Source organism: Malania oleifera, chromosome 9 (assembly GCF_029873635.1).
Source record: "Malania oleifera isolate guangnan ecotype guangnan chromosome 9, ASM2987363v1, whole genome shotgun sequence".
In the NCBI taxonomy this organism is placed as follows: Eukaryota; Viridiplantae; Streptophyta; class Magnoliopsida; order Santalales; family Ximeniaceae; genus Malania; species Malania oleifera.
Genome location: NC_080425.1, coordinates 80,056,976 through 80,067,617, shown reverse-complemented (window position 1 = coordinate 80,067,617; position 10,642 = coordinate 80,056,976). Strand labels below are relative to the sequence as shown.

Below are 10,642 nucleotides of genomic sequence, written 5' to 3'. Positions count from 1 at the left end.
ACTATATTTTGAAAATATTCTGATTGAATTCAAAATTCAAACTAGGAAAATAGATAAGGAGAGAGCTAAAATTTGAATAAATAAATATTAAAGGCATTTTATCCCATTAAAAATATAATGACTCCTAATAATTAATTATCTATATTTCCATAATGAAATATATAGATTTTAAAGGAAGATTTTTTGGGGGGGTGCATGTGCACATAGCCACTTTGACCCTGCACCTTGCTTTGAAGCCCAGGTAAGTGACGTATTCTTGCTCACAGAAACCGATCGAAACGCGTCCCAGCGTGAGAAACGTATTTGTTTTCTACGAAACGCCAGGGAATATAAAATATCCATAGAAAAAGGAAAAAACCAGTCTCTGCCGATACAGATCATCCTCCGCTCTTTCTTAGCAGTCGCTCCTCTGTCTCGTTCCTCTTCTCTCTCCCCTTCTTTCTCTCTCTAGACTTCCTCTGCCCCACCCCCTTCCCTCTCTTTCTCTCTCTATGGAGCTTCTCTTTCACCGCCATTGCAGTTCTAGGGTTTCGTCGCTCTGATCTCTCAGATCTTCTGTCTCGTCTCATTCTGTTTTCTAGGGTTCGATTTCTAGATCTGTTCTTTCCCCTTCTTTTCTGATACTTTGTTTCTCTTTGCGATTTAGGGTTTCTTTTTCTGCGTTCTTTTGGATTTTCCGGGCAAAGTTTCGGTTTTTCTTTAGCGTCAGGTCCGTTCTGTCTCCGCGTCCGATCAATTTAAGTTTAGGTTGGTCTTGGGACTTTGTTCGTGTCGGCATGGCGAGTACTCAGGTTTCAAGTTCCCCACCGCCCCCTCAGCCGTTGGCGAAGCAGTGCGGTGTGACGAAACCAATTTCCACTGCGGGGCCTAGCGAAGCAGATTTGCTGAGAAATCTGGAGTTAGAGAAGGTTTGTTATCTATTGTTTTCGTAAAGATTATTTCTTTTGTTGGGTGCGTGGAGAGGTGTTTGGTCTGAAATTTGTTTTGTATGTGCAAGTATTTGCTTAAAGCGGGGCTTTATGAGAGCAAGGAAGAGGCTGCTAAGAGAGAAGTGGTACTTGGGCGGATTAAGCAGGTAATTTCATTTTTATTATGTAGCGGAATTGTGTTACCGGGAGAACTTGTCCTTGTTCTTTTCCAAAAGTTGGGGAATCCTTGAAAAGAGAAAGAATAAAACTTGTTCTAAGATCTCCTTGTTGGATGACTTCAATTTTTTATAATAGCCAGAGAAATTTTGACCCAACTATGTTGGAATTGCTACTGTTAAAACTCTATGAAGAAAATATAATGCAGAGTCAAGAGAGTATTGCATTTTTTTTAGTGCTTATCCAGCTGCATGCAGAAACGTTCAAGCTCTGAATGAAATTTAACTTAATGTTGAGTAGATGTACAAGTTGAATCTAGTGAACTATTGAAATGGTGAAGTTGTAAATTTATTTATATGAACCAAAAATTTATATGGGACCAAATATTTTTCAATTATAAGTTTTCATGGTGCACAATCAATTGATGATGTAGTGGGACACTCTGAATTTCCTTTTTAGAATCCATGCTTTCCAATTGCAATTGTGTATATTAAACCGATGATACTGAAAATAATAGAATATATTACTCAGCCTGGTTTGGCATCAAATGTTGTGTCTAAAAGTTCCAGGGAAAAGGAAGTTGGAATCTCAATAATGATGGGTACGAATCCTCAATTGGAACATAAGGGCTTTGATTTATTGCTAGATGTCATAAAAGTTTGAAGAATTTGTTGCACATTGATCCTTTTTGGAAATGCTGATTGGTTCAGACATGCTGATATTGCCATATTTCCAGGTGGTGGCATTGGCCAGCTAATAGAACTCAATGTTGGCTAATATGCATTGATATTTGATGCATAACAATTGGTCTAATAAAATTGAAAGTGCATTGAAAACAAGTAAGAATTGGTAAAAAAATGCATTCATGGTTCACCTTAGGGAATTTAAATACTGTTTGTTTAAAACAACCTTATCAGAGTTTACTAGTTGTGGTACTGGTGGTGGTTTAAATTTTAAAAAACTAAATGAGGTTTGGGTATTAAAAAACATGAAGCTATATTAAAGGTGCCGATGACTTATAATTATGAATCACATTCCCCCTTTTTCAGAATCCAAAGATTCTCTTATCAGTTACGATTTTATCAACTTCCACAAGCCTCAGCTGTCCAGTTATTATTTTTTAAAACCATGGTCTCCCCTTTAGTTATGCAAATGGCATCTTGCTTTGTTAGATGGTTGGATGATTAAGAGGCTGTGCATGAATTTGATGAATCGATGAATCCAAATTTAACATTTAAAGCAAAATTTACTTGATGAAGATTCCTAAAAACAGATAAAAATTATATTGGTGAGTTGATTATTACTAATGAGAATCTTACTAGAGAGTCATTTTATTTTACCCCATATGGTGTAGCTGTCTCTACCTATTGAACAGCATTCATCAAATAAGGTATTTTTTGGCTGCTCTTCAGTAGCATCTTTGTTGCATTCCATAATGGATTTAGTTTGTAAATTCTTGGGAAGCCTGCTCCACTTGTATTTTATTCCATGCTACGTTACATTTGAAACTCGTTTTGAATCTAGTGTGGTTGGGAATCATTGATTCAGTATAGTCACTCCATTTGAGGAGATGACAGTTCACTCCCCCCCTCCTGTGTTTGAATCATTGACATGGGAATCAGAATCATTAGGATGCCTGGAGGTATTTTTATATTTTTGGTTCTTGTAATGACAAGCCCATTCTGTCCGCCTGGATTCCTGTTATCATGTATTGCCATGAAGTCACAATATTGACTGGGATTTCCTCTATGTCATAGTGGTTGGCCTATGAGATTTTCCCATTATCCCAAACATACAGTTTCATCCCCATTCTTCCATTATTCCCTTTCCTTTGATTCATTATAGAATCCCAAGCATGGCCTTAATGTTTTCTAGAGAGAAGATATATAAATTTATATTTATTTATTGCTGTTATCCATTGGCACTCTGCTGTACTCTTTCATAGATTATCATGCCTCATGTTTGTGATAGTTTGCTCATTGTCTGTGCTTCATAGTGGACAAGTCAATGAAGAATTTATATGTATTTTCTCTTTGTTTAGTGTCGAGTTTTTACATGATTCTCTTTGTTTGCACTGAGCTGGCATCCTTTTGGTGCCCTTAATGGATCCTTTGCTTGTAAAAGAAAAATGCGGCGTAGAGCATGTGGAGTTTGCTGTCTGGTGTTGAGAATTTTCTAATTGTTTAAAAAGAAAAATATCATTAAGTAGAAGGTACCAGGGTGGTGCCAGCACCAAGCGTTGGAAGCCTTTAGATGTAAAACATTAAACATGTTGCAATATTTTTTCTAGTTGGTAAAATATCATGATCTATTACCATCTATTTAAGCACTGGGATAGAAGAATCCTTCCCCCAAAAGATTTCTGATTTCCCTTTCTCATTGAGGATTATTATTTGTTTTTTTTTTATTTGGATCTCACCCTTTGAAGCCTGAAAAGCCTATCTTGAACAGATATGCGACATGGATTCTCACAGTTGAACAAGTGTAGCCCCTAAGTGTCTTTTCCAAGAACACCAAAACAAAAGGCGTTGGCATGATTTCAGCTTGACCTTTACGTGTAGCATCAATTAACCATGGTATCAACACCCTTTGAGGATTTTCTCTGGTGAATGTCTTTCTTCACACTGCTCCTCTTGCAAGAAAAGCCATTTTAGAGGAAGTACTAATCCTCCAAATTTCCTTCAAAGGAAAATCAGCCTGCTTATGCACAACAGTGTCCATTTTCAATGATCTTATAATAGGATACATCAAAGCAGCCCTCATTACTCAAATTTTGTCCTATTTGACAAGTTAAAACCATGCTGTAGAGCTGTGCTATTTTCAGCTGAATCTGTGAGTGTAAGTGCTTTTTTGACACTCCTGTTGCGGAAGTTTGTGTTGCTTGATCTCACGTTACTTGCCTCCTGTTGTTTCACGGTTTAAAATCAAATTGATCTGGTGTGCCTGTATACTTGTAAATTGTAATCATTTTAGGCCACTCTTTTTGCTGGCACCTGTTGGTTGAAGATTGCATTGTGATTGAGAGATTACATGGTACATTACAGGTTTGAAAGGTAAGAAGTATCTGTATGGTGACTTGGGGGGGGGGGGGTCTTATTAACACCTTTATTTAGTACATGCATGGAAGAAGCAAGTGGGGAGTAAAAAACATTTAGTTTGGGTTAGTCTAGTTTGCTACTGAGCATATAGGCAAAAAATTCATTTATATTATGCTTAGAATAGAGTAATGATGACGAGGAATTTTTAGATTGCCTGAAATCACAGTTGTTGTATGCACCTAGTTGAGCCCACAATATATGATTTTAAATATACTGTATTAAGCTCTTGATATAGTTGACATGTGCGCATTGCACTCGATAAGTCCATTGTATATTGCACGTAGCCATCCATGTTAAAACTCTTACATGGTCTGTTCTGAGCTACTTATTGACATATATTTATTTTGGTCTTTGAAATATGCTAGATTGCAAAGGATTGGGTTAGGCAACTTACGCGCTTGAGAGGATACACTGATCAAATGGTGGAGGATGCCAATGCTGTCATATTTACTTTTGGCTCTTATCGACTTGGGGTAATTATTTTTATGTTTGTTCTATCTGTGCACTTGCAAGCTTTCTTCGTCCAAAATTATAATCAGATAACTGTATAAAGTTAACAGTGATAAACAAGTTCTGATGTCAATTTGATAGCTTCTTTTTGCATAGGGCATTTTCTGGTTTTTTGATAGATGATTATACAAAGTTTACAATAATTAAGAGGTTTAGATTGCCGATGTGAGTAGAGTTATCTTTTTGTATAGAATTTCTTTAGGAGCATTTTTGTATTATAGTTTAAATTCTAAACAGTTGAATTGAGGTTGTTCATGTTTGGAAACAAAATTTGTTCAATGCAGAATTTATCGATTACAGAAAGAGATTTTTTTTATTTGTTCTATTTTAGCTGCTGAGAATTTCTCACTTCTTGTTATGGAGGGATAAAAGTAAATGCAAATAAACTTGCATTAGATGCCAAAAAAATGAAGAGAGAAGAGGTTGACTCATTCAAATTTTCAATTTTTTGTCATGGAGGAATAAAAGTAAATGCAAATACATTTGGGTGGGATGATTTTTGGTTGGGGATCTCAGGCATCATGTCTCTGAAGTTGATTCTGATTACTATACTACTATTTGTTATTTAGTCAACACTAATGCCTGTTGATTGAAACGTGCAAATGTACTCTTCAAAATGATGTGTAGCATGGTGAGATACCAATTTGGTTAGAACATGCAGGAACGTATATTGCTGAGGTTCTTTCTAGGCATCATGTCAATGTATTGCTCACCAAGTTTCTGTTTCCACTTCTTTTCTAATTCCAGAGGTACATCTACCCAATTCTCAAAATATGTAGGGAATGCATTAATATTGATGGAGAATGTGACTTAAGTTCCTTGGAGTGGAGGAGTATAATAACTTCTTTTGTTCTTTGTTTCATTCTTTATTCCTCCTTCCTACTGGAATTGCATTGGGTTTATGAGGTGCAAGGGTGTGGGGCATTGGTCATTTTTGTTTTACTGCACCACCTTTTATCCCTGTCCTTAATACTGTCCATGTGGATGATATTTTTTTTCATGCTGAAGATCTTAACAGAAGCTTAATCTTTTGACAGGTACATGGTCCTGGAGCTGATATAGACACTTTATGTATTGGGCCATCTTATGTAAATCGGGAGGTAAATTTTGAATTTAAGAATCTATCATTGATTGACATTATGAACCCATTGAACATTCTTTATATCTTAATAACTTGTGTATATTTATCAGGAAGACTTCTTCTTTATATTGCATAACATGCTTGCGGAGATGGAAGAAGTTACTGAACTACAACCTGTTCCGGATGCTCATGTTCCAGTAATGAAATTTAAGTTTGAAGGAATATCAATTGATCTTCTTTATGCGAGTATCTCTCTCTTGGTTGTACCTGAAGTAAGTATATGAAAAATTTTTAACTATTGTATTCTGTTCTGCTTAACTGATTGCTATCCAGATTTTTAGCATGCCTTTATGAAATGGCAAAATAATACTTGAAATTGTCTTCTTTTACCTGGTTAACTATGGCTTGAGAGTTTACAAATTTAGTTATTTTTTCTTTAGTTTTGCGACTTAAGAGGTCTCCTGCTTCTCTGCTTGCAAGCACTTTTGTGTGATTTCAGAATATATTTGTATGAGCTTGCTCAAACTAATCATTTGATTTTCTTCTGTAGTAAATTGTGCTCTCATATAACATTTTGTTTTTGTTGCAAGTGGTAGTGGTCTATCCCTCTCCGGGGTTGAATTTGATAAACCAATGAGAGCTTGTCTTTCTTTATAATTTGTTTGTCTAGGAGTGATTTCCAATTTGATTATGATGTTGGACTGGTTTCTAATGGATGCGCTGGATTGTGGTTGAAGGAGGTCGCTGTCATAAATCCTTTTTTGATGGTGGACTGATGTGTGTGTGTGTGTGTGTTTGGACTTTTTAATCTAGTGGAGTCTATTTTTTTTTTCTTTTTAGAATTATTCTTTGATAACTAATTTATCAACAGGACTTGGACATCTCCCATCTGTCTGTGTTGTACAATGTTGATGAGCCAACTGTTCGGAGTCTAAATGGCTGCAGGGTTGCAGATCAAATTCTTAAACTTGTTCCAAATGTTGAGGTAGTTATTTGAACTGATTGCCATAGTTTGCTACCTTTATTTTTTTCTGAAGTCTTAAGCTCTTTTTGCAAATTGTAGCATTTTTGCACAACACTCCGATGTTTAAAATTCTGGGCCAAAAGGCGTGGTGTCTATTCTAATGTAAGTAGCATTCTTTTCCTGCTTTGCTTCTGTTGTTTGCTGGTATCTTGAATTTTTAGAGACCTTTTCATCTTCCATTTTATGTGATTTTCAGGTTACTGGATTTCTTGGTGGCGTAAACTGGGCGCTTCTTGTTGCTCGAGTGTGCCAGCTTTATCCCAATGCAGTGCCCAGTATGCTAGTGTCCAGATTTTTCAGAGTTTATACACTATGGCGTTGGCCAAACCCTGTGATGCTGTGTGCAATAGAAGAGGATGAAATAGGATTTTCTGTTTGGGATCCTCGTAAAAATCCTAAGGATCGGACTCATCACATGCCAATAATAACACCTGCTTACCCTTGCATGAATTCTAGCTACAATGTCTCAACCAGTACTCTCAGGGTCATGATGGAGCAGTTTCAATATGGTAACAGGATTTGTGAGGTATGAATATGGAGAGTCTACATTTCTCTTTTTTGTACAATTGACTACTGATATTCCTGTTGCTCCTTGTTTTGTTTACATTCAGGAGATAGAGCTGAACAAGGCCCAGTGGAATGTGCTGTTTGAGCCATACTTGTTCTTTGAAAGCTATAAAAATTACCTGCAAGTTGACATTGTTGCAGAGGATGTTGATGATTTGCGTGCTTGGAAAGGCTGGGTGGAATCTCGGCTTAGACAGCTGACTCTGATGGTAATATCTCTGCCTTTAGGATTGTTAATGAAGAGCAAAACTTTGGTCTTTTCTGATAATAATAAAATAAAAAACTTTGGCTTATAGCTATATTGTTCTGTGTATGATTTTAAATAAGAACAAGAAAAAAAATCCAAATTGTCAAAAATTTACCAATTCTTTCCTATTCAACATTTAGCATACTAAATTTTTTTATTTATATGAACTATAAAATTTATATAAAGACAACTATAATTCATGGTGCTATTTTATTTTTTAACTTGTTATCCAATATAAAATTTGTAGATAGAGCGAGATACATACGGGAAGTTGCAGTGCCATCCCTACCCACATGATTATGTGGATACGTCCAAGCAGTGCTCCCATTGTGCCTTCTTTATGGGTTTGCAGAGGAAGCAGGGAGAGATTATTCAGGAAGGTCAGCAGTTTGATATACGTGGGACGGTCGACGAGTTCAGGCATTCAGTAAATATGTACATGTTTTGGAAACCAGGGATGGAAATCTATGTTTCTCATGTCCGTAGAAAGCAGATTCCTTCTTACGTTTTTCCTGATGGTTACAAACGACCTCGACCACCAAGGATGACAGGTCAACAGCTGGCTGAAAAATCAATTCAAGAAAATGGTGATGGATTAAGAGCTGGGTCTGGGGAGAGGCGCCTTAAAAGGAAAAAAGATTTTGAAGGGATGGATGCAAAGCAAGATAAATCCGAAAAACGACTTTCTATTAGCCCACAAAGGCGGGATTCAGTTTCTCCTGAAATTATCAGCCATGGAGTTGTTGGTACATCTCCGGAGTGTCAGGCACCAACCTTTGTCAGAGTAAAGGAAGATTCTGATGTGAATGGAGCATGCAGTGTTGGCATTGGTGAAATGGAAAGACATGAAGTGTCCAATGTTGCCCCTGCTGAACCAGATAAACAGGTAAAGCACATTGAAAATGTGGAGGCTGGAATCATCGCAAACTCCAGTGTCGTGCCAAACTTTACTAGTGATGTCAGTTCGTCTGAAGATGCTGGATTTGAGACAGTAGCTAGCAGAGAAGGGAACACAGAGAGTGCTGAAGGAAGTGACAACCAGGGATCTTTGCAGGGTCATTCATGTGATGCAGATGCGAACTTGCTGGGAAATGGTTGTGTAAATGGCAATGGAGCATTCCAGGATGGATTGCAGGAAGAGTTAGAGGTTTTGGATTTAAGTTCTCAACCCTTTATTTTAATTGTTTTTTATTTTCCTTACAAAATTGCTTGCTTCTTTAGTTTTTATTTCCATTTTCTACATTCTTTGGAGACTTACTCTGGCTGAGTTTATATGCTGTTCAGTTAATCCAATTAATAGGATTGCGTGAGGTCAACCGATGGGTATGGGGTGCAATTTTTTGATCGAACAATAGGAGAATGAATGCAAACAAATGTCAAATCTAGTGGGGAAAAGGGGAACCAAGATCCAATACAGCCAAATGAAGAACCTGCACAAATAAGTAGGACTTGAACCTCGATTTTAGGGCCCTGGCTCCTTTTACCATTAGGCTAATAACCTTACTTTCTGGATGCTAGGTGTATTATGAATACTAAAAATTAATTTGGAACTATATTGTTATTATATTGTGATTGTTAAATGTGTTTGGTGCCCATTGTTCTTGATACCTTTATGAGAAAATCCCTATTATTTGAAGTATTAGCCCATTTTTCTTGGCAGAATTGCCAATATGCTCTTTGGTAGGCCACTTTTGCCCACAATGGAGTTCAGCATAAGCAAATCAATTTCGTTAAATCCTTACCCTTATTTCTTTGGTCTGAATATGAATTGCTATTAGTTCTAGTCTGTGGATATTGATTGTTTTATACTGTCATGTATTATTTTTGCTGACCAGCCCACCTAATTTTTTGCTGTGTTTTTGTGTTTTGTGAAGCCAAATGCTGCGCTTGGGATGGTACTGAATTCCAGGGGTGGAGTGAACTCAGAACCTGTGCAAAAACCTGTGATAAGGCATGTGTATTTGTATTTTAAAGACGATTACGTGAAATTTTCATGTTATGTTTATCTTTATACTGCTGCCTTTGTTTGGTTGTCTATTTCATATTTTATAGCAGGTTGAGTCTGACGTCAACAGCCTGAGAGGGGTGAGAGAGCGAACTGAAAAATTGGATCATACCAGGTTGTGGAACCATATCAAGTCATCAGCTAGATCAGAAGAGAGACTGAAAGCCAGCAGTTCAGGTAAGCATTATGTTAATTGCTGGCTTTCATTTCTTTCTATTTTACAGGCGCATTGTTGTGTTATGATCTAAGTGGGGGACTGGAAAGCAACTGCAGCAATTCGAAGAAGAACGCTGTGGACAGTGCTGTGTCGTGTACAGTGTAGTTTTTCTTGTATTATGCTTTGTGGCTGTGTGCCTTTAAAAAGGGTGTGAGCTCTTGCTCCATACACTCTCAGAAGAGTGAGGTGCAGATATTATGCTCTACTAACACTTTTTGGGGCAGTAAGGAGCATATGATTCTTCTCTGCGAGTGTGTGAAAAGTGCTCCGGGAGTGAGTGAGTTCTTTTTTTCTTTCTGTTTTTTTTTTTTTTTTTTAAATTTTTTAATTTTTGAGGTGGAGTTGGGGTCGTAGGGTTTTTGTTTATATGAACAGAGGAAAACAATTCGAGGTGTGGGTGTATTTGAGGTTGTAGGGGTTCAGTTTTTCTCCTCTGGTCCTCTTCCCAACCTTCTTATGTACACTTGATGCCTTGTAATAATATATATTACAATCCCTATCCCTCTCTCTCTCTCTCTCTCTCTCTCTCGTGTGAAATAATAAACTGCCCTGCTTGTGGATTTTTATTTTTGTGAATTTAGACATTGTAATATAGCTTTGTAGTGCACTTGGTTCAGAGACCCTTAATTTTAAGGTCAGAATTTTGACCTAGCCATACGTTTGCGAGCATGGATTTTTAGCATGATAAAACTTAACATACTAAATTATGTTTTATTTAAATTTATACATATACAAATTGAAAGTGCTACTGTCATGATGCCATTTCCATAGGCTCAGATGCAGGTGCAGTTAAAGAGCAATTTTGAGT

At 37.0% G+C, this 10,642-nt stretch overlaps 1 protein-coding gene across 3 annotated transcripts; it reads left to right on the top strand.

Annotated features, from left to right (window-relative positions):
* Positions 1 to 359: 359 nt before the first annotated feature.
* Positions 360 to 10,335, top strand: LOC131164340 (nuclear poly(A) polymerase 4-like). Of its 3 annotated transcripts, none has more exons than XM_058121455.1 (12): positions 360 to 908; positions 998 to 1,075; positions 4,549 to 4,656; positions 5,731 to 5,793; positions 5,885 to 6,046; positions 6,646 to 6,759; positions 6,838 to 6,900; positions 6,995 to 7,324; positions 7,410 to 7,574; positions 7,860 to 8,759; positions 9,487 to 9,563; positions 9,668 to 10,335. In XM_058121455.1, the coding sequence occupies exons 1-12, from the start codon at positions 777 to 779 to the stop codon at positions 9,690 to 9,692; spliced, it is 2,217 nt and encodes a 738-aa protein (XP_057977438.1). In that variant the 5' UTR covers positions 360 to 776; the 3' UTR covers positions 9,693 to 10,335. The 3 variants fall into 3 exon arrangements, with proteins under 3 accessions (XP_057977438.1, XP_057977436.1, XP_057977437.1); XM_058121453.1 differs by having other exon boundaries at positions 9,487 to 9,567; XM_058121454.1 differs by having other exon boundaries at positions 378 to 908; positions 9,665 to 10,335.
* The last annotated feature ends 307 nt before the right edge of the window (positions 10,336 to 10,642 follow it).